The sequence below is a fragment of the Chiloscyllium plagiosum genome, unplaced genomic scaffold (genome assembly GCF_037043375.1).
Source record: "Chiloscyllium plagiosum isolate Xiang-an unplaced genomic scaffold, Cpla_swu_hap1 HiC_scaffold_12, whole genome shotgun sequence".
Taxonomy (NCBI): domain Eukaryota; kingdom Metazoa; phylum Chordata; class Chondrichthyes; order Orectolobiformes; family Hemiscylliidae; genus Chiloscyllium; species Chiloscyllium plagiosum.
In genome coordinates, this window is record NW_028270150.1 from 90,619,181 (window position 1) to 90,643,295 (window position 24,115).

A 24,115-nucleotide genomic window follows, 5' to 3' on the forward strand; every position below is an offset into this window, starting at 1 on the left:
ACCTAAGCAATTATATGCTTTTTGAGATGTAATCACTGTTGCGAGATAGAAAAGTGATTGGTGGTTTATGCATTCCCTGGTTCCACATACAGCAGTGTGACAATGACCCAATGGCCTGGTTTCAGATTTAACTCAAGGAAGAAATGTCAACAAAGCCCACAAGGGGACCTTGCCTGGTCGCCGTTAAAGTAGTATGGAGATCTTTTCCAATCATGTAAGAGGGCACCAAGGGCCCTTGCTCGACATCTCAAGCAAAATGCAGTGCTTCTGACAATGTACCCTTTCAGTACTGCACTGCGAGCCTAGATTTCCTGCTCAAGTCTCTAGAGTGGGACAATCCTTTGACTCAGAGATGGGTGCAACCAGCTGAATCACAGCTCCCACATCTGCACTGATGACTTGCATTCATTTCTGAACAATATGATCTTCAGCTGGTAATGTTCTCCCAGGACTTCAGCTGCAGGTATCCTCGTTCATGTGTCAGGCCATAGCAACTTGATGTCAGTGGCTTTTTCAACTCTTGAGGAAAGGCATGATGCTTTCTGCTATTTGATTGCAACTCCTATTTTATGATTAAGACACCTCATAAATCAAGTGGGACAGCTTAACATCTGACACCAGCTGCACTTGCTAATGTTTACTAATGGTCTGGTTCAGAAATATTGTGACACACTTCTGGAGAAGGTTGGACTTGAACCCAGGTCTTTTTGGCTCAGAGGTTGGGACGCTACCACTGCACCACAAGAGGCCCCGAGCTGTGTTTGTATATTTGTTTCCTGTTCGCTGCAGTGTCCAGTCCAACAAAACCGATCGAAATGCTTGTTGAAGGGCCTTCACTGTTTTGTTGATTATGTTTCAGGAACTTTCCAACTTTGGAAAATGTAGCAAGAAAGAGGAAAATGGGCCAGGACAAAGAGGAGCGAGGAGAGGTGCTGCATACCCAGCAGTTTAAGTAAGTGAAGCCAACAGAACCGCAGATGCGGCAAATCAGAAACAAGAACAGAAATTGCTGGAAAAACGCAGCAGATCTGGCAGCAAGCATCTGTGGAGAGAAACCATGATTAACATTTCAGGTTCAACGACCCTTTCTCAGACCTGATGGTAACTGGAAATTTCTTTTTTGGAGCAGAAGATAAATTTAGGGAGTAAGGATTGGACAGTAAGTAGAGATGGAGCCTAAAGAGAGAGAGCAGCCGAGGAGTGGATAATGGTTAGGAATGGATAACGGTTAGCTTAAGAGAATGAATAGCTGCTAATGGGGACTATTAGTGGCTAACAATGGTTGTGTGTAATAGCAGACCATGTGATAAGAAGACCTGGTATCTACAGGTTGGAGAAAGGACATGGGCGAAGTTTGGACAAGCCCAAAAATTGTTGAATTCTATATTGAGTCGAGAAGGCTGTAGAGTTCCCAAGCAGAAAATGTCTTGCTTCCGCTGAGCTGTGCTGGAGTACTGCAGCAAGTGTACGTTCTTTCTATCTGCAGAAAAGAAATCTGCAGCTTCCTGTTGCCTGCACTGTCTTCCCTGACCAACTGTCTCAGGCTTACTGCAGAGCTCCAGTGAGACTCAGCCTAAGCTGGAAACACAGCACCTCGAGCTTGAGGCAAATTCCTGTATCACAATGATCGGTTCGAAGCCGTTTTCCCCAAAACTACAATTAGAATTCAAGTAGAATTTTGCAATAATATTTCTAGTGTACTTAATACCAAGACCCATCTAGTGTTCCATCGTACTCCATTTCACAAAGTTTTGTTGTGGTCTATCTAAGGTAGTACTGCAGCAAAACATCACGTATATGTCCATTGTGTGTACTTCCACTGTTCTGGTTGAGATCAGGTACTGAGTTTCTCTAAATGAATATAATAAGATAGTGTCAATTGCAATATTGCTTAGTTGGGCCTAGTTTAAATGAAATTGGTGTATGTTCCAGCATCAATTTTTTTTTTTCTTCCTTTTTTTTTGTTTAATTTGTTCTCAGCATGTTGCTGACAAGGCTGGCCCTTAGTTGCTCATCTGTGGTAGTCCATGGACTGGTGGTGGTGAGCCACGATGCTGCTAGCAAAGGGTTTCTCTGATTTTAGATATGTGATGATTGAGGAGTGGACGTACAGAGGAACCTCGATTATCCGAACAAGATGGACGGGCACTATTTTGTTCAGATAATTGATTTATTCGGTTAATTAATTAAATGCCTTTCTGTGGGGCTTAGAGTTTTCTGTTAAGTCTGCTCCCCGTTCAGGAGATGCACAGCACACTGTGTGCGAGCCATGCCTGCCCCCAACCCCACCCCCAGCTCCGTTCCCGTCCACCCCCTCAACACCGTCTGCCCACCCCCCGCCCGCCGAACAACCTCGTCCAACGCCCCCCGCCCCCAACCCCATCCAACACCGCCCTCTGAACAACGCCGCCCAGCCCCGTCCACCGCCCACTCCCTGACCCCAACCCTGTTCAACACTGCCTGCTCCCCGTCCAATGCCCCCCAACCCCGTCCAACACTGCCCACCCCCCCACCCGCCAAACAACCCCGTCCAACACTGCCTGCTCCCCGTACACCCCAACCCTGTCCAATGCCCCCCAACCCCGTCCAACACTGCCCACCCCCCCGCCCGCCGAACAACCCCATCCAACACTGTCTGCTCCCCGCCCACCCCAACCCTGTCCAATACCCCCCACCCCCAACCCCATCCAATGCCCCCTCTCCCCCGAACCTGTCCCAACACCCCCCGCCCCCAACCCCGTCCAACACCGCCCACCCCCTGCCCGCCAAACAAACCCGTCCAACACCGCCTACTCCCCGCCCACCCCAACCCCGTCCGACGCCCTCCGCCCCCAACCCCGTCCAAGGCCCTCCGCCCCCAACCCCGTCCCACACCGCCCACCCCCACCCCGTCCAATGCAGGCCACCCTCCAACACTGCCCCCCCAACCTCATCCAACACTGCCCGCCCCAACTTTGTCCAACACCGCCCACGTCTAACCTCATCCAACACACTGCCCCCCCACACCCCACCCCAGGGCAGTCGGATTGGACATCAACAACCAAGACTGCTGCTGCGTCTCAAAGTAATATGCACGCACGCACGCACACACACGTATGCACACACAACTGTTTACTGCAACATTTTGACAGGTTCCACCTTTGCCCTGTATGGGACAATGTTGGAGAGATTATCTGAGGAAGGTGGGGTTTAGGGTACACCCCTGTGTAGAACTCCAGAGAAAGTGTGGGGAGACAGAGAGATCAATCATTTGGAGACGATGCCTGGGCTCCCATCGATGTCCAGGATGTAAACAGAAGATGCGGTCCCTGTTGGAAGCACGTATTTGATGTAATGTTTCTAGCAGGATCTCGAGATCTCCTTTGGATAATCCAATATTCAGATAATTGATATTCGGATAATCAAGGTTCCTCTGTATATGGCCATTGCTGGTTACACACAAAAACCATTCCATTATTTCTCTTGATAAATAAGTGTGTGCTCTTAAATAAATGACTGATCAATATAAAAATGGAGGGTCCCACTGTTACCCTGCAGCTATATTTTGGCATTTACCCAAGAGATGTTAAGTAATTTTTCTTTGTTTTTTTTAATTACAGTGAACTGCCACAACTTGCTCCTTTGTTTTTCCTTTCTTGTCTGCTCTTAAAGCCCGCAGTGAGTGGTACCGTTATGTGAAATGTAGCGAGCTAGCCTGTAAATTTTAAGCTTTGTGTGGCTTTTGCTGTTTAATTGAGGACTACAGAACAGTGATAGCTTGTTTCTGATCTTGCCAGTAAAATGAAGGGAAAATGGAAAAGCCCTCACAACACCAGGCACCAAAGAGGTTTTGGCAGCAAGTTTGACAAAGGGCTTGCAGGTCACATTGATAGAACACGCAGTGGTGCGCAGGAACAGCAAAATGCAAGGGAGCAGGATGGTCCCAGCCAACCCAACGGGACAACTGGCAGGCCACCAGAAAACCAGGAGAACCAAGCTTGTGGCAAAGACATCGACCCTCTCGGCATATTGGCACAAAACGACGCAGGTTAGAGCTTGGAACTTCTCAATATTTTTACCATAATTGTGCAGCACTTTTAGGGTGGGCCACAAGACTGAGATATAGTTTTTTTAAATATATAGTATATGGTATTTATGACAAAAATACCAAAATGGTTTCCTGCTAATGAAACCATTAGGGGAGGTGACACCCGAGTGGTGTTATCATTGGACTGTTAATTCAGGGTCCCAGATAATGTTGTGGAGACCCAGGTTCAAGTCGCGCTATGGCAGATGGTGGATTTGGAATTCAATAAAAATCTGTCATTAAGAGTCAAAGGAATCCATTGCTAATCATTGGAAAAGCCCATCAGGCTCACTAGTGTCCTTTAGAACCGGAAACTGTCATCCCCCACCCCCACCATCCTCTAGCTTATCTCTCCACCCTTCAGGCTCTCTGCCTTTATTCCTGATGAAGGTCTTTTGCCCAAAATGTCGATTTTGCTGCTCCTCGGATGCTGCCTGAACTGCTGTGCCCTTCCAGCACCACTAATCCAAAATCTGGTTGCCAGCATCTGCAGTCATTGTTTTTACCCTGTCATCCTTACCTGGTCTGACCTACATGTGACTCCAGACCCACAGCAATGTGGTTGACTCTTCACAACTCTCTGGGCAATTAGGGTTGGGCAATAAGTGCTTGCCTTAGCTGACAGTGCTTTCTCCCCACCCCCACCCTCCTCTAGCTTATCTCTCCACGCTTCAGGCTCTCTGCCTTTTAAATCTGATGAAGAGCTTTTGCCCGAAACGTCGATTTTACTGCTGCTCGGATGCTGCCTGAACTGCTGTGCCCTTCCAGCACCACTAATCCAAAATCTGGTTTCCAGCATCTGCAGTCATTGTTTTTACCCTGTCATCCTTACCTGGTCTGACCTACATGTGACTCCAGACCCACAGCAATGTGGTTGACTCTTCACGACTGAGCAATTAGGGATGGGCAATAAGTACTGGCCTTAGCTGACAGTGCCCTCACCCCATGAATGAAATTTGGAAAAAATAAATGTTTTTGATTGGTTCCTGTAAGAAGTGCTGCAGCCAATCTGAGTGCAGCAGGCTCTCATAAATAGCCGTTAGATACATTTTGTTTCAATGCTGTCAGTTAGGGAATCAACATTGGCCCCTTTTTTTTGTTTAAATGTCAAAGTTTAAAACCTTTGAGTGGCATGTGTGCTATCTTCCTGGCCTGATATTAGCTATACCAGTCTGACTAAAATATTTTAGTAATTAAACAATCTTTACATAGTAAAATGCTGTGAAGAATGTGAATTAGTTACTTCACATGTTTGCCCGAATACATCAATGCAGCCATCAACTATGTGACATTTTGGCTGGTTCTCCCTCAGTTTTTATGCACGCTGTCATGGAGTGGGCCTCAGTGCAGCCACTGAAATTTCAGCGATTGCTAACCCCAATGGCTATTTGTTAGGATTCTGGATCAAATCTTGGTGTCATTACGGGAGTGAAAAGCCAGCGAGGGACTTCTCTACATTGTCATTAATGGCAACTGTGGAGAAGTAGGTGACCTGGCCTGTGCTCAGCTGCCACCAGAGTACAGATTCCACAGGGCAAAAGAATGTTTCCTTAAGAAAAAGCATACCAGTGCAATGTAAGTTGATAAGGTAGTGGTGATGGATATGCAGAACTTGGTATGGGATAAGATGCAGACAGCAGCATATTGGATGAACTGAAGTCTACATGCTGTTATAGATGGGAAGCTCTTCAGGGCAGCTCTGAAATAGTCTGGCATTGAGTTTCCACCAGCCGCCAGCACTATGACAGATTGTCTTGGCATTCATCAGATTGGCTGCTTCGTGTGAGAACTCTCATTTTGCAAATTGGCTGTTGTATTTGCTGCCATGTTGACATTCAACCTTTTGTTTGCAAAGCAAAGCACTTTCAGCTCACCTGACTGCAGGATAAAGGTTAACACTTTCTTGTGGCCCCATTATAACCTTGCAGTTGTAAATGCAATCACAAATTTCTGGGTCACCTGTAGACAAAATGGTAATCTCATCATTTCAGTTTTGCGGACGTTAAGAAAAACGGTATTAAATTGACATTTCTTGAAATCTCAGCCTTTTGAGATTATCAGAAGAAATAGCCAATTTAAAATGATTCTCCATCGTGATGGTGTATAACCCTACACCCTTCATCTTGATGCCTGATATTAGCAGCGAGAGATTGTGCAGGAATGAGATTATATTTAAGATTTTTAAAAATACTGTGCTGTTGACAAAGGAACCAGTACCATGACGTGACGTGAATGTTGAGTTGGCGGGGAGCTGAAGAGTGCAGGATGTTTGCCAGTCATTCTGCATCTCCATCAGGCCTCCCACACTGCTGTCTTGGCATCCCAGTTGCAAATGAGTTTGCAGTTTCGCTTCTTTTGTCGGGAATTGTCATTTCTCTTTGTACTTCCAGACAAGAATTCCTTTCCAATGAACACTTCGTCATGTGTGATGGGAATTGTTTTTAAAAATCCAAATTGTTGAAGAATCCTCAGCCAGCACCTGCAAAAGAAAAGTGATGGGTTAATGATTCATAACTCTGATCCCTGGAGCATTAGCTTGTCCTTTTATCCTCATAGATGTCGACAGGCATTTTGCGCACTTTGTGACTGTTTGTTGATTTCTCTGTTTGTTTCTTTTTGCTGAGAAGAATCCAGGAGGGAGGAAGCTCACCAACAGCATAAACACTGGCACTGCCCAGTTGTTTCTCTGCCCTGACTTCTCCACGCAATCTAGATTTCCCTCTTTTCTTTTTTTGAAATTACTTCAGTGTCGGAATTTTTCGCCCACTGGTAAAACACTGTTGGACGTTCCTGCAAGCCATTTTTAAGAAAAACTAAATTGTTCATATGGTGGTGGAGGCAGATATGATAGGGGTGTTTGAGGGACTTTTCGATAAGCACATGAATATGCAAGGAATCAAGTAGGGGGGGTGAGGGGGCAGGATTTGGACTAAGGGCAGGCAGAAGGGATTCGTTTAATTTGGAGTCATGTTTGGCCCAAAATTGTGGGCCGAAGGGCCTGTTTTGTGCTGTACTGTTTTTTAAAAAAATGTAATTAAGTGATCGCAATGTAATCATGTCGCAGATTAATGCTGAAAACAACAGAAATTGCCCGTTTATGCAGTCTCTACCTTCTCTTGATATGTTTGGGGTCAAGTTGCCTGGTGTCAGGCACCTTTCAATACCTCGCCCTAAATCCCAATGCAAATTTTGTATCCCTAGACTAGGTAAGAGGATTTGGGGAGAGGGAGGTCCTGGCCCTCTCATTTCCCAATACCCTGGAACTTTGGTGCAGAGGTGATTAAACAGCGACAATGGTGTTCGGGAGCCCATCAGAAAAAAAGGAATCAAATGTGGAGTTTGTGGATTTTAATTTTCTTTTTGGTTGCAGTTTCCCCAAGCCATTCATTGAGTATTTTAGAGATTCCGACATGGTTTGATTCAGCTGTCTGGGTGGGGACTTCTTAGCATCCGACGCAATCTGTCAGACTTGAATGGCCAAGGCCCAACACTGTTTTCAAAGCTTCTCCATTAAGCATTTATTAGGTGGGAGTGTGTGTGGGAAAGAGAAACCATCATAACCCCGGAGAAAGGCACTTAGCATTAAATCATGCTGTGAGGAATAATTTGGAAAGAGTTCTTTGCCAGACTGACAGGATTAATTATGTTCGGTCCCGTGGCTGTCAGCTTGCACAAACTCTTCCCCCACCCCCTGCAACCACCATTGGGAGAACTGTCTGCCTTGGGTTGGATTTTGTCTGAAATGTGAAAGCGATGAAAGGTTGTGTTTGGCCTTGCAGAATCTGACAAGGACGAGGGCCAAGTGGATGCTGAACAGGCAGTAATCTCCGTCGTGCCAAAGCAGATAACATCAGGCCTCAGTTCACTGATGGCCAATTACAGCAGTTCATCAGACAGTGAAGGCGACCAGGGGCCAGAGGGTAAATCCAAACAAATGCATTTTTCTTCTCCTTTTGAAGGAAAACACTAGCGTCAATGTTTGTCTTTAAGACCTATCATCACATTAAATTAAACTGAGAGATTTAAGAGTAGACAGAGTGATGTGGTTTCATTAATTTTAACCCCATAATCATGGTGTCAGATGAGATTAGCACAGTGTTCTTTCAATTTCTGACCTGATTCTTGATCTAGTTCAGGCTGATGAATACCTCCTAGTTATGTGTGAAGTTTGCTGTTGCTGCCCTTGAACAGTGACTTTACTCATTCCTTGTCTTAGAGTCATAAAGCCATACAGCACAGAAACAGACCCTTCGATCCAACCAGTCCATGCAGAACATGATCTCAAACTAAGTTAGTCCCACCTGCCTGCTCCTGCTGCATTTCCCTCCAAACCTTCCCTGTTCATGTATCTATCCAAATACCTTCCAAACAATGTAATTGTACCCGCATTTACCACTCTGAGGAAGTTCATTCCATATGCAAATCACCCTCTATGTAAACATGTCTCTATCTGTTTTTTTAAATCTCTCCCTCTCACCTTAAAAATGCACCCCCTAGAGTTGAAATCCTCCATCCTAAGGAAACAACAACTACTATGAACTCTGTCTAACCTCCCATCATTTTATAAACCTCTATCAGATTGCCTCTCGACCTGCTATGCTCCAACAAGAGAAGTCCCAGCCGATCCAACCTTTCTTTATAACTCAAACCTCAAACACAGCAACATCCTGGTAAATCTCTTCTGAACCCTCTCCAACTTAATAATATCCTTTCCATAGCTGGGTGACCAGAACTGGCCACAGAAGAGGCCTGTACGACCTCAGCATGACTTCTCAACTCTTATACTCAAAGGACTGAGCAATGGAGGCAAGGTGTCAAACGCCATTTTGATCACCCTGTCTGTTTATGACTCAAACTTCAAAGAATTATGTTTCTGCACCCCTAGGCCCCTCAAACCCCAAGCTTCATCTGGGGATCTCTTGATTAAAGACATTTTCCTCTGTATGCTTCAGGTTTTGACGTTTGTGAGGTGTTAAACGATGTCCAGTTGTTATGGAAAAGCCACAGCTGCCGACTTAGAATTACTTGTGGTTGCCTGTCGCTATTTGATTCTGCTATTTGAAACTAAGTTCCTTGCTAAATAGTTACAGTGCAAATGTCTTTGATATGTGTAAAAACAGAGAAGACCACACTGAAGGTTAATTGGTGCCTAGTGGATAGAGAAATCTGCCATAAAATGTTGGTTTAACTAAAAGCTGCATTGGATACGCATTCTTCTTGGATGTTGAGAACAGTAATTGTGAAACTGTGGCTCTTGTCAGTCTCAGATTTTCAACTTTACTCAGTCTAGGAAGACAGTAAAATTGTATACTGATTTTTATACGATCAAAATGCAGCAATAGAACTTGGAGGATTGTAATTGCATATTTCTGTTAGAAATCCCCTTCCAGACTGTTGCCAAAGCTCCGGAGGAAAACAGCGTGCTGGGATCTGCACCAAGAAATGAGCAGGAGTTTAAAGAATGTTCAAGCAGTGTTCGAGGCTCAGAAACGCGTTGCCAATTCATCCCCAGGGGCAGAAGAAGAGGTAGAGGAAGAGGTCGTAACACACGAGGAAGGGGAACTTTCCAGCAGTCGCTAATACGTGGGCCAACCTTGCTTGAAATGGTGAGATCTTTGTTCTGCATTTGCACAGTCCTGCTTTGTAAGATGGGGTAGGTATGTTTCAAAACACACCTTTTATAGTTTTTTCATTTTTTCAGTGTTCAAAGCTGCATGCTGGTAGAAAATACAAAGAGAGCTCATAAAATAAATATAAATGTACGATAATGTAATTTGGTCAATTTGGAGATTTACTTCCCACTCCCATCGATTTTCTTCTTTTTTCTTTTCTTTTTGTTTTAAAATCTCTCTTGCTCTCTGGTATTGCAGAATTTTCTCCAACACTGTTAGTTATTGGGCAGTCACTTTTACTGCTGCCTTTCCTGAGGATAGTTGGCTCATTCCAGACTAGTGTCCCAAGTACTCGATCTGTAGTCTCAGCTTTATCCTTTGAGTGGTTGATTCATGACTTTTGGAAATTCCCTTTGCATTGCTCTTCACTGAGGGAGGGAATTCCAGAATTTTGACCCAGTGACACAGTGGGTCTACCTAAAGCGCATGGACTCCAACGACCCATGAAGGCAGTCCATCACCACCTTGCCAAGGACACCTGGGTTTGGGCAATAAATGCTGCACAGCCAGTGACGCCCATGTCCCATGAATAAAGAAAAAGAAATTAGCAGTTAAGGATGGTCATTAAGCTGGGAGGAGCTTTGAATTGCAGGAGGCCTCATAGTGAAGGGAGAGATGTTTGTCCTGAATTCTCTCATTAAGGGCAAGTTGAGCCATTGGCTGCGCTTTTGGTGCTGTGCACTCTTCATTCATAATAATGGTATCTTCACATGTGTGTACACATCTGCTGTCCTAAGTGTCTCCCATCTTTAATGGCACTGCATAATTTTACTTGTAGGTGTAGGGAGTCTGGGAGACTATTTCTTTTATCCTAGAGATTTGTGTTCAAAAAGAAAAACACATTAAATTGGAACATTTCTTAGAGTGAAATGCTTGGAGAGGAGCTGGAGGAAAGTTTTAATCATCTTTTAACATTGGGTCACACAGTTTGGTCTAATGTTGCACAGAAAACATTTCAATCTTAAGCTTCAAAATAAGGTTTCTTATGGCAGGGACAAAAAAAATGTAGGCTGCTGATCTGTAGGAACCAGTTTTGCATCCACCTGAGACTGAGAGGTCAATGTCATGATCTAAAATCGAATGAACTTTCCCACTGTCAACTCAGTAGATATAAGTCATAGACTCATACAGCATGGAAGTAAATCCTTCAGTCTGACCAGTCCATGCTGACCATAATCCCAAACTGAACTAAATCCACAATACAAAGCAGTTTATAATTTTCCACAGTTACCTACAATTTACCGGCTTACCCAGCTGGTAACGAGGATAGCTAACTGGAAAAATTCACACAAACACGGTATAAAGTCAACTTTGTTCTGGGACACAGATGTGTGAGCTTCATATTGATTCCCAATGATTGATGACGAGTGCCTAAATTGGTGTGTTCCCCATTGTAACACATTTCACAGTGATCACAGTCATTCTTAAATAATAAAACGTGGGGGTAAGTGAGAAAAAAATCTCCTTAAAATAGAACACATTCCAGTGCCCGAGATAAGTACTGTAAAACTTTGGAGACTGATCGTTTCTTGAACATGTATTTTTAAAATAGCCTCTTTCTAGTGTGATCATTCCTTGCAATCTTTGTTTCTTGTTTTGCAGTTGCTGGCTCCTGACATACGACACGAGAGAAATGTGATTTTGCAGTGTGTTCGGTACATTGTAGAAAACCAGTTTTTGGGCCTTGAGTCAAAGGTTAACGGTGTGGCGAAGACCCCTGTCCCGAGGGTGGCTTCATGTGAAGAAGTGCAAACGCACACAACTACGGCTCATAATGAAACACATGGGTTCCAGGGAGAAGCTCCTGAACTTGAGCATTCTGCCAAGATCCCTGAAGCTGAGGATGTTGGTGAGGACCCCTCCCCTAAAGCGGAGGAGATTAGTGAGGACCCAGAGATTTCCCCAGCAAATACAATATTAGCTTCCATAGGCCAAGTGACCTTGTCGGCTGTGGATGATGAAATTTGGGAGATGCCAGACACAGCAAGTGAAAGGTGATTAAGCAGAGCTTGACAGCTTACCACATGGACTGGGTAAAGATTTCCAACACAAATGAGATGACTGTACAGATTTCTGTAGACTTGCAATGTTTACTTCTAATAAATTAAATAGCTAAATTCTGTTTTGCTACCAGCAGGTTTCAGAATATTTGCTAAATTCTTCCCCACACACACACACACACACACACACACACATATACATACAAACACACATACACACACACACACATACATACACACACACACACACACACACACACACATACACACACATACACACACACACACACACACACACATACACACATACACACACACATACACACACACACATACACACACACATACACACACACATACACACACACATACACACACACACACACACACACACACACACACTTTTAAATATCTAAGAAGTTATTGGCATTTGCATACCATTGCCAATTTATTAATTCAGTTTTCCAAACAAAATCTTGTGATATTCGTATTAAATCTTCGTTTTCTCAAAGTCAGGCGTTAAACATTTACTCTGGTCAACCCCCTCCATTTCTGCCAATGGCTGCACAGACTGATGTCCTGGGTCAAAAAGCTTAATGGGATAGCTGACCCCAACCATTCCTGAAAAATAAATTCAAGCAGCTAGGGGAAGCCCCTGTTTGAATTAAGCCCCAGTGTAGTAAAGGAGTCCTTCATCCATACCTCCCAACTTGTCACTTGTAATTTAAAACATTTTAAAAGAAGCCTCTGAGACGTATAATGCCAGATTTTGGTTTCAAACAGTAGAAGCTTCCCTTTTTCCCTTCAGCTGAAGTAAAATGTTTGCTGTTCTATACAGGACAAGTGTTTTCTGGCCTTGGTGCCGTTTGGAACGCCTCAGCAGGCCAGATGGCATCTGCAGAGAGAGAAATTGAACATCACTGATGAAACGTCGTTGACCCAAAACGTTAACTCTTCCTCTTTCCAGGAATTTTCCCAACATTTTCTGCTTCCATTTCAGATTTCCACAGTATTTTGCTTTTGTCCACTTTCCACAGGCTATGTTCTGGTTAGAAGGCCCATCAAGTTGCATCAGCCGATATTTCTACATTACAATTTGCAACCCGCCCTCCCCAATAAACCTCTGGTAGAATTGTGTGATGTTCCCAAAAGGGTAGGAGCAATGTTGAAGTGAAACAATGGCAAGGGATGACACTGTTTAAACAATGTGCAATCATTGTGGAGACTCACCACAAATGGAGATTGTGCACATGACCTTGTGTCGATTTATCTGAAAGTAGCAATTTGTTCACAAAGTCTTAATTATGTTCTGCAGCAGTTCAGGAATCATAAAAATACAACATTGACCCGGTTGGACTCTAAATGTTAAAACAGAACCAGGTGTTGCAGCTTTGTGAATTGTGGGAGGGGGAGCACGTGTTTTTTTTTAAACTGAAGGCAGACATAAGCCATTAGTCTGTGTGACTAAATGCTGAGAGCACCTGGAACATGTGGGTTTTAAAAAAAAAGTGCTTGATCTTTGGATCAACTGTGATCCTTGAGTAGCATTGATTGGGATCAGTGTCCAGTGTGGATTGGAGAGATCACTAGGAGCAGCTGTGGAGAATCGAGTGCAAGATCTGTATTTTCTGTTTCAGCCAACATTGGTGCAGGAAACAAGCTGGAGGGGATCCTGCACAATTTACTGTGGCCCGAGAGGAGAATTCCCAGTGTTATTGTTTTTGCCATTGGGCTAGTTCCAGCACATACTATAATCTGGTATGAATTTGTCCAGTATGTTTAATCTTTGAATTTGGCCAATATGTTTAATCTTGAGACTCAGCTGTGACTGGTAATAGCCATATGCAATTCTTCAACAGTATGCTAAATGGAATAGAACACAGAGAACTCTCCCTGCATTCTTCGAATGTGAACAAGCCATGCTTCTTGCATGGAAAGTATATGCGTTGACAGATGTTGTATCAATGTACAGATTGTTAGTCTAAAGGGACCGAACATTCAGTGCTCTATGAACAGGAGAGACTTGGGGACTGGCTAGGTGAGTGGGAGGCCAGGCAGATGATGATCCAATGATCATCTTTCGCTAGTCTCTTTAAGACCCTGTTATTGGTTCAAAGTTTTGCCCCTTGGCACAGTGGTTTGCACAGCTGCCTCACAGCACCGAAAGTGCAGGTTCGATCCCACCTTCGGTGTGGAGTTTGCACATTCTCCCCGTGAATGCTTGGGGTTTCCTCCGGGTGCTCCGGTTCACTCCCACAGCCCACAGATGTGCAGGTTAGGTGAATTGGCCATGCTAAATTGCCCATAGTGTCCAGGGATGCATAGTCTAGGTGGGTTAGCCATGGGAAATGCAGGGTTACAGGGATAAAAAGGGGGGTGCTGTGCTCTTCAGAGGGTTGGCATGGACTGGATGGACCGAATGGCCTGCTTCCACACTGTAGGGGTTCTATGATTTCTTTGTTGAAAGTAATTCAGGCAGAGCTGATTATTTATGTAATGGTGTGAAGTGTTAGTCCACACTAGTCAGAGATTGCTGTGCTTATTGAAAGCTGCCAAAAACCAGTTTGCCTATTTACAGCTCCCCTCTGAAGGTACAGATTGACTTCCAGTCTTATTTTTACATTATAGGAGAAAAATGAATCAACTCATCATTGCCTCATTTAACTTCTTTCTTTAGTCCTTTGCAAGCCTGAATAGGCCATTAAATACTCATCATGCTGACTTGACTTCTAATACTATTGTATAGGGAAGTTCTGGTAATTCTGATGCCAAAAACTAAACTCCCAAGTGTAGCAGCCAGATTATTTTGGTGATTTATTGGTCTTGGCTGTCAGTAAACACCTTGTGGCTCATTTGTTCCGTGCTAAGAATGATTTTTCCCAGTATCTCCACTTCCCACTCATCTCTTTGTTATATCTTACTGCATTCTGAAGGACATCTTTTCCACTGTTTGGCTCTGGGAAAAATGCATGTTGTAATCTATCTATAGTACTCCCCAGTGCCCTCCTAGTGCAGTTTGCATTTTATTAAATTGAGCAAAGCTGATGGGAGTGATGGTCAAAAGGCCTTCTCTTGTATAGCCAGAAGCAGGGTGGGGGTTGGTCGGACTTCCAAGAGCTCTTATTAGATGATCGTTCTGGTTCCAGTGCTGTCATACCAGCCTCTGCACTGTCTGTGCATTGTGCTTGAACTACCTATAGGATGTAGTACAGCAATTAATGAGTCATACAGATGTAGCACAGAAACAGACCCTTTGGTCCAACTTATCCATGCCCAACCCAATCTTGTCCCAACTGCCAGCACCCGACCCATATCCTTCCAAACCCTTCATCAAGAATCCGTCGTGATCGATACAAGAAACCCAGGAACGATGGGATTATGAAGTCATCGTTACTTCCCCGTACTTTTCAACTTGCAAGCCACTCTAATTTGGACATGATCTTTCCCAATATTCAATTAACATCCTAGAATTCCAGTTAGAGTCATAGAGATGTACGGCATAGAGAAAGGCACTTTAGTCCAACTAGTCCATGCCAGCCAGATATCCTAGATTAATCCTTTACCCTGGGAAAAAACCCTTGGCTCATCACCTGGTCCATCCTTGTCATGATTTTATAAACTTCCAATAGATCAGCCCCTGATGTTCCAGGTAAAATAACCCCAGCCTATTCAGCCCACACAAACCCTCAAATAGCTCAAACCCTCCAATCCAGGCAATATCCTTGAAAATCTTTTCTGCACCCTTCCAAGTTTAACAACCTCTTTACTCCAGCAGCGAGATCAGAATTTAATGCAGTATTCCAAAAGTACCCTAACCAATGTCCTGTACAGCCTCAACATGACCTCCCAACTCCTGTACTCAATACACTGACCAACAATATCTATTGTTGGAGCAGGACTATAGTGATTCGAGGTGGAAGCCCATTACCACTTCAATGATAGAGATTAACAACAGATTTGAGGCCCTTCCAACCAACCAGCCTCACCTTGAGAGAGGAAAAATAATGTTCCATGTTTTCCTTGACAAGTTCTGAGGGTGATATTGCAATGATGTTATACAGGAAAATGCTGGGGAATCTCCATCGGTCTGGTAGCATCTGTCGAGTGAGATACAGTTAACGTTTTGAGACTGATATGGGTTCTTTTGACAATTGAAAGCCCCTGTGCAGTTGGCCGGAAGGGGCAGAGGGAGTTTGGTGTGAGTGGGACAGATTGCGAGGGTGCTCATACCAAAAGTCAAAGCGAGTGCTAGTGGTGGTGAAGGAGAGCCAGAGTGAGGTGACAAATAAGTACAAATGAAGGCATAACCAGTGGACAGTGAGTCGATGCTGCTGAGCGGTGGGGTGAGGGGTGTTATAATCAAGATAGTGGACGGAGTTCACATTCTGAAGTAGTTCAATCCTGGAGGCTATAAATGCCAAAGCAGGAAATGACATTGGGTTCCTCCAGCTTGCGTTGAGCCCTGTTGGAACACTGTATAGGCCCAGAGTGAAGATGTTAGCATGGGAACAAGGGGGTTTGTTAACATGGCAAGTGACTGAAAGGTCAGGGTCATTCTGACGGACAGAACGGAGATGCTCAATAAGGAGGTCACCCAGGCTGCTTTTGGTCTCCGATGTCAAGAAGACTCCATTGTGACCAGCGAATGGAGTAGACAGTCGGGCAGAGTGAAATGCTGCTTCACCTGGGGAATGTCTTTAGGGCCTCGAACAGAGAGGAAGATGGGTTTCAATGGACTTTGTGCAATTGTGTGAGAAGGTGCCCTAGGTTGAGTTTTTTTTTAAATTCATTCATGGGATGCGAGCATTACTGGCTAGGCTAACATGTAGTAACCAAGAGTCTGGAAGTGTTAAAAGTGATGGAGGAGTGAGGCAGAGCCCCTGTGATATCTGGCCAGATTAATGCTCTGCATTCAAATCTTGCCACATTGTTTGGTAAATCTTAATCTCAATTAAAAATCTTGAGCCTAAAGCTAGCCTCAGTAATGATAAACTGACATCAATTGTTCTAAAAGCCCATCTGGTTCACTAGTATCCTGTAGCGAAGGAAATCTGCCATCCTTACCTCGTCTGGCTAATGTGACTCCAGACCCACAGCCAATGGGGATGATGCAAAACCACCCTCTGAAATGACCTAGCCACACTGATCAAACAGTGTTTGGGATGGTAACAAATAGGGTGGCACGGTGGTTCAGTGGTTAGCACTGCTACCTCACGGAACCTGGGACCCTAGTTCAATCCCATTTTCGGGCGACTGTGTGGAATTTGCATATTCTTCCTGTGTCACTGTGTGTGCGCAATCCGGTTCCTCCTCCAGTCCAAATGTGCAGGCTAAATTACCCATAGGGTCCAGGAATGTGCAAGCTAGGTAGATTAGCCATGGGAAATGTTGGGCTACAGGGATAGGTTAGGTAGGTGGGTCTGGCCACATGTTCTTAGGAGGGTAAGTGTGGGCTTGATGGGCCAAATGGCCTGCTTCCACACTGCAGGGATTATGTGATTCAATGATGAATGCTGTCCTTGCTGGTGTTCATTTGTAGCCTGGGGTGTCCCACGCTGTTCCGCTGCACTGCTGTGGTAGTGTCTGTTTCTGTGTGTGCCAGTGGTCATTGGGCCCTGATGGCTGCAGAAAGGGAGTAAGGGAGGAACAAGGTCTGACCACCATTTCAAACTTGGCAAAATGGGCAGATTTACAAAGGGGCCAAACAGTAACTGTTGAGCGCTTCCACTCGGGAAAAGGGGCAGCAGAGTGGACTGGCTGACCCTGCATCGAAACCTGCATTATTGGCAGAGGGTACACAATGATGAATGAGTGAGTGTCAAATAAAGACATCTTTTCATTCTGCAAGTTTAACTTTTAGGGCAGTGGTTGATAGTGAGCCGCTCACATTAACATTTAACTTTTGTACTTACTGCTCAGCTGCACAAGTCTGCACTGTGATGCTGAACGGAATGTGTTTGTCATATCCTATTGCAACGATTTAGGGTCAATGCCAACAGATACAGAGGAGTGCAAGTTCAGAGAGAAGGTTCACTCGACAGATTCGAGTTATCCTAGCAGGGAAAGATTAGGCCTGCATCCATAGGAATTTGAGTTTGTGACTTCCGTATGCCAGGGTCAGGCAATTGTGGAGCAGAAACCATTTTGCAATAACAGTCAATGCAGCCAAGCAGTGATGCATCCCTTTCAACTTCACCATCCACAGCCTCAACAATGGTGGCTGGCCTCTCTAGTTCTTTGCTAGAGCTCAAGACAGTTTCAATTGTTGGTAGCCCACTGTTCTGGAATGATTGCTTTTTTCTCGGTCGTTTGCCTGTCCTAATATGGATAGATGTAATGCTGCAATCTCCGCCAAACTGACCAAGTGCTAAATCCCTGGAGATCTTTTTTTTCTCTTTTTTTTTCTTATCTTTCTTCCACCACCAGGAAGATAGGAAAACACCCGGGTGGCCAGTGACAAACACTGCCCTTCACATAAAAGGACAATGCTGTGTGGACACTCCTGTTTCTTTTTTTTTCACCCCATGTTGTGTGTGTGCAGGGGAGATCCTTTTTATTGAATTCTCTTGAACTCGATCTCTGAAAATGAGGTGTGCTGCTTTGGTCCAGATATAAACTCAGTTAAACCTCCACATTTGATGGAAATTTAATGGCCGAATAAATTAGCTGGACCTGACCTAATCATTCGGAGTCCGTACCAACTTACTTGTCTGCGGGCAACTTGGATAAATACCAAAACTATGCAATCAGACAGGCATATATTGAAAGGTGATTGATTTCCTGTAGTCTTAGCATCTGAACGTGCCTCTGAGAACAAATGCTTTGTTAAGCAGGTATAAATATTTTTGTTGGAGCTCCAAGACCATCTTCATTTGAGTTTACGCTCAATTTGTTTGCATTGTTACTTCAGAGTGCGTTTTTGATTTTAAGGGAACAATTCCTCGGATTTTTCGACAGGTGACAAAAAAATCGGGAGAAAAGATGTCGTGATTTGACCGGTTTCAGGGACATCAGTTCAGAAAAGCAAGGAAGCTTGCTCCAACAGGAACTGCCAGAAAAAGAAACAAAGACTTGCATTCACGGAGCTCCTTTCCCAACCTTCAGACAGCCTAACGTGGCTTACACGTGATAATGTTCTTTTGAAAGTGCGGTTTCAACCGTAAAACCTTGCCTGAGGTTTTCTGTCCGTTCAGCACTTCTCACTTTGACCTGCAACATCCCCTCTCCTCTCAATCAATGCGGGCATTTTATAAGGTTACCTTGGTTGGGAGATTATTGGTCAGGGCACCAGGGAGTGTTCTAGTCCCTCTCTAAATGTAGTCATGGAATCTCTGACATCTGCCTGAGGACACGGATGGAGTGTTAATGTCATGTCTTATGTGAAAGAATGCCCTTATCAGAGTGCAACCCTCCCTTAGGATCTTGCTTCATTATCGCCCTGGGGTAAAGTCTCCTGTTATGGACTAGACCAAAACAGCTCAAAATATGTTAAGCGCACAGCCTAGATGCTTAACATTTTCTTATTTTAAAGACAAATGCCAAGTGTTGCATTCCAGATGCAATTCGATTGATCAAATTACTAATCTTGAAGAAAAATGAACTTTATTTATACAGTACAGTTACAATACGATAAAAGAAAAAAGAAATTGGAATTACATAACTCTATTGGAAAATTTAACAGATTATTTAACTACTAAACAGTAACCAATAGAGTCTCTGTGGAGTTAGAATGTTCTCCTCATCTCCGTGTGGGTTTCCACCGGGTGCTCTGGTTTCAGTCCACAGTCCAAAGATATGTGAGGGGTGGCACGGTGACTCAGTGGTTCGCACTGCTGCCTCACAGCGCCAGAGACCCGGGTTTGATTCCAGCCTTGGGCACTACCTATTTGCACATTCTCCTTGTGTCTGCATGGGTTTTCTCCAGCTGCTCTGGTTTTCTCCCACAGTTCAAAGTTGTGCAGTTTGGGTGGATTGACCATGCTAAATTACCCCTAGTGTCCAGGGATGTGTAGGTTAGGTATGTTAGTTGTGGGAAGTGCAGGGTTACAGGGATAGGTGGGGTCGGTCTGGGTGGGATGTTCCTAGGAGGGTCAATGTGGTCTCATTAGGCTGAATGGCCTGCTTCCACACTGTAGGGATTCTATAGAATAACATATCATAAACACACCATTGGCAGATTCAGTAAAATACGCAGTTCTCACATGCAATTCACTCGTCCGGGAGGAAAAACTTTGAGGAATCTCTGAGAGGCAGAGTAACAGGGAAGGATGTACTGCAGCCTCCAAACCCAGCTTCAAGCCTCAGCAACTGCTTGAGAAAAACTAAAACGAAAAATGCTGGTTGGGTGGGAGCTTGACCCCACCCTTTCAGGCTACTCCTAATGTTCCTATTTTTAAAAAAAACCCAAGTCCTCACGAGCTGTTTATTGGATTCATGTAGACAGCTCGACACCCTCTGTTTTGAAGAGAAGTTTTAGGACAAATAAAAACAGTGTAAAATACATCTCTTAAAGAGATAGTATTGTCAAGCTCTGAATGGGACATAAACCAATGACTATCTACTACAGAGTTGTGAATATTACCGCTGAACCAAGGCTGAATAGTCAATTCACCTTCATCCCTCTGTGTTAGATCCAGTTGAACATTGGCATTCACATTTCCCTGCTACTGCTCTTTTTGCTGAACTTTACAGTCACTGCTTAGAGACAGAATCTGCAAAATGATCTCCTACGACCTCTTCCATCAGGCAGAAGATACAGAAGCTTGAACACACACACATCCCAGCTGTTATGAGACTGATGAATGGACTCTCTAGCCTCAGACAATGCTGGTCTTGCTGATGTTGATGCTGACTATTGTACGCCCTGTGCAACAAAACCTGTATGCTGCTGTCTAAGTTTCTTTGATCTGTGCATCCTTGCTGACCATGATCTGCCTGTATTGCATGTAAACAGAGCTTTTCACTGTACTTCGATACACGTGACAATAAACAACTCAATTAATCAATCGAAGGATTCTTTCAGCTTTCCTTTGTATTTATTAGTGCAAAGAGATCCCGTACTGTGGAAGTAGGCACCATTGCCAAACCACAGCAGGCAATTGTGTTTAGCGGTTTCTCCACAACTGTTGTTTAGGGAATGCTGCAATCCAAATGTTTTTATTTGTGAGGACTTTTCACGGATTTCTGTCCTTTGATCCTTTCCTCCTGTGTCATTGCAAGATGGACCTGAGTTGGAAAACCATGTTTAAGATGTTAATGACTTAAAGGCTGTGTGTGTGTGCGTGTCTGTGTGCACACATGTATGTGTTTGTGTATCTGTGTGCATGTGTGTGCATGCACATATGTGTGTGTGTATGTGTGTGCATGTGTCTGTCTGTGTGTGTGTGTGTGTTTCTAGACCCAGTGGAGATAAAGGTCAGTGTAACTGTAGGATGCAGATAAACGCGTTCCTGATTCAAGCCAAGAATTCCAGTAATCTAATGGTTATCTTTTTTATTTGAGGGGGAATAAGTTCTGTGGTTTGATGTGTATACCATATGTTATTAATTGGAAAATGTTCACTGTGTTCCTCCTCTTCATCAATGATTTTTCCTCATTCTTAAGGTCAGAAGTGGGAATGTTCATTGACAATCACTAATGTTTAGCACTGTTCACAGCTCCTCCCATCTGTGTCCACGTGCAACAAGATCTGGACAATATGGTCTTGACTGACAAGTGGCAAGTAATGTTTGTGCCAGATAATGACCATTTACAACAGGAGAGAAGCTAACCATGTCCCCTTGATGCTCAATGGTATTACCATGGCTGAACCCTACACTATCTGCAGATGACACCAAAATTGGAGATGTAGTGGACAACGAAGAAGGTTACCTCAGATTACAATGGGATCTTGATCAGATGGGCCAATGGGCTGAGAAGTGGCAGATGGAATTTAATTTAGATAAATGTGAGGTGCTGCATTTTGGGAAAGCAAATTTTAATAGGGCTTATACACTTAATGGTAAGGTCCTAGAGAGTGTTGCTGAATAAATAGACCTTGGAGTGCAGGTTCTTAACTCCTTGAAAGTGGAGTCGCAGGTAGATAGGATAGTGAAGAAGGCGTTTGGTATGCTTTCCTTTATTGGTCAGAGTATTGAGTACAGGAGTTGGGAGGTCATGTTGCAGCTATGCAGGGCATTGGTTAGGCCACTGTTGGAATATTGCGTGCAATTCTGGTCTCCTTCCTATCAGAAAGATGTTGTGAAACTTGAAAGGGTTCAGAAAAGATTTACAAGGATGTTGCCAGGATTGGAGAATTTGAGCTATAGGGAGAGGCTAAACAGGCTGGGACAGTTTTCTCTGGAGCATCGGTGGTTGAAGGGTGACCTTATAGAGGTTTATAAAATCATGAGGGTCATGGATAGGATAAATAGACAAAGTCTGGGGTGGGGGAGTCCAGAACTAGAGGGCATAGGTTTAGGGTGAGAGGGGAAAGATATAAAAGAGACCTAAGGGGCAATTTTTTCATGCAGAGGGTGGAACGTGTATGGAATGAGCTGCCAGAGGATGTGGTGGAGGCTGGTACAATTGCAACATTTAAGAGGCATTTAGATGGGTATATGAATAGGAAGAGTTTGGAGGGATATGGGCCGGGTGCTGGCAGGTGGGACAAGATTGGGTTGGGATATGTGTTTGGCATGGACCAGTTGGACCGAAGGGTCTGTTTCCATGCTGTACATCTCTATAACTCTATGACTATCAATATCATGGGGATTGCCAGAAATAAACTGGATCAGCCCTGCAAATACTTTTGCCTCAAGAGTAGGTCAGAGGCTAGGAATCTTGCAGCGAGTAATTCCCTCCTGACTCTTCAAAGCTTGTCCACCATCTACAAGGCATAAATCTCGAATACGAACGCGTTCTCTTCACTTGCCTGGATGGGTGCCTCTGCAACAACACTCAAGAAGCTTGACACCATTCAGGACAAGGCAGCCCGTTTGACTGGCACCACATTCTAATACAGATCACATTCTGTCATTTCTGGTGAATCCCACAGCAAGATGTCATGATTGTGCGGTTATGGTTGAGTAACGTACAGGAAAAGAAAGTCTTTAAGGCTCGTTTTTTTTTAATGCAGATCACATTCTAAGGTGCTAATCTGATTGTAACAGGATAAGAGCGTAAAAACATGGCTGCCATACAATTATCAGCTGTCTACACCACTCTTACATGGATTACCGACAGACATACCAGACATGTAAAAGCTCCCAGTCCAGGAGACCATCAAATCCTTGAAAGTTCATTGTGAGAAAGTTCATTGGATTTTGACCAGAACAAAAGCTAAGAACCACAAGTGGGAAGTGAGCTGTTTTGAAATATCAAGATCTCATATCACTCTGTTTTTGCACAGATCATCTGAGTTTCAAGGATGTTGCCAGGGTTGGAGTGTTTGAGCTATAGGAGGAGCTGCATCGTGTGGGGCTGAATCAGCTGGGGCTGTTTTCCCTGGAGCGTCGGAGGCTGAGGGGTGACCTTTTAGAAGTTCATAAAATCATGAGGGGCATGGATAGGTAAATAGACAAGGTATTTTCTCTGGGGTGGGGGGAGTCCAGACCTGGAGGACATAGGTTTAGGGTGAGAGAGGAAAAATTTAAAAGGGACATAAGGAGCAATGTTTTCACATAAAGTGTGGTGCGTGTATGGAATGAGCTGCCAGAGGACATGGTGGAGGCTGGTACAATTACAACATCTAAAAGGCATCTGGGTGGTCATATAAATATGAAGAGTTTAGAGGGATATGGGTCAAATGCTGGCAAATGGGACTGGATTAGTTTAGGATATCTGGTTGGCATGGACAAGTTGGACCAAAGGGTCTGTTTCTGTGCTGCACATCTCTATGACACTATCTGGTAACCATTTTAACTTTGGCAAAGGAGGATTCAAAACATGGAACTTCCTGGATAAAGAGAAGTACCATCCTGAACCATCTGGAAAAATGAAGGGTCGTCTCAAAACAACTAGGGCCCTGCTGCAAAGAAAAGATGGGCAGAGCTAGAAGCTTGAAAATTTCCCGACCCCATTGACATCTACTACCCACCTGTAAAGGGAAATACCACCCAACCAGCCAGAGGGGAAAGATGTAAAAGGGACTTTTTCATGCAGAGGGTGTTATGTGTATGGAATGAGCTGCCAGAGGAAGTGATGGGGGCTGGTACAATTGCAACATTTAAAAAGCATCTGGATGGGTCTATGAATAGGAAGGGTTTAGAAGAATATGGGCCAAGTGCTGGGATATTGGGTTGGGATATCTGGTCGAAATGAACGAGCTGGACCGAAGGGTCTGTTTCCGTGTTGTACATCTCTATGGCTCTACAACTGCTGGATCTGACTTCATATGT

The 24,115-nt window shown here is 44.2% G+C and overlaps 1 protein-coding gene and 1 long non-coding RNA gene across 3 annotated transcripts in view; one reads left to right on the forward strand and one right to left on the reverse strand.

Annotated features, from left to right (window-relative positions):
• The window catches only part of nufip1 (nuclear FMR1 interacting protein 1), a 47,366-nt gene extending 35,495 nt beyond the window's left edge, over nucleotides 1-11,871 (forward strand). For both annotated transcript variants that reach the window (XM_087993057.1, XM_087993058.1), the window contains exons 6-10: nucleotides 860-952; nucleotides 3,777-4,027; nucleotides 7,846-7,986; nucleotides 9,443-9,672; nucleotides 11,341-11,871. In XM_087993057.1, coding sequence (XP_087849183.1) covers nucleotides 860-952; nucleotides 3,777-4,027; nucleotides 7,846-7,986; nucleotides 9,443-9,672; nucleotides 11,341-11,736 — 1,111 coding nt within the window. In that variant the 3' untranslated portion in view covers nucleotides 11,737-11,871. The remainder of the gene's footprint in view (nucleotides 1-859; nucleotides 953-3,776; nucleotides 4,028-7,845; nucleotides 7,987-9,442; nucleotides 9,673-11,340) is intronic.
• The window catches only part of LOC148148566 (uncharacterized), a 65,519-nt gene continuing 47,810 nt past the window's right edge, over nucleotides 6,407-24,115 (reverse strand). The window contains exon 3 of the long non-coding RNA XR_015758938.1: nucleotides 6,407-6,545. This is a non-coding gene — a long non-coding RNA (uncharacterized LOC148148566). The remainder of the gene's footprint in view (nucleotides 6,546-24,115) is intronic.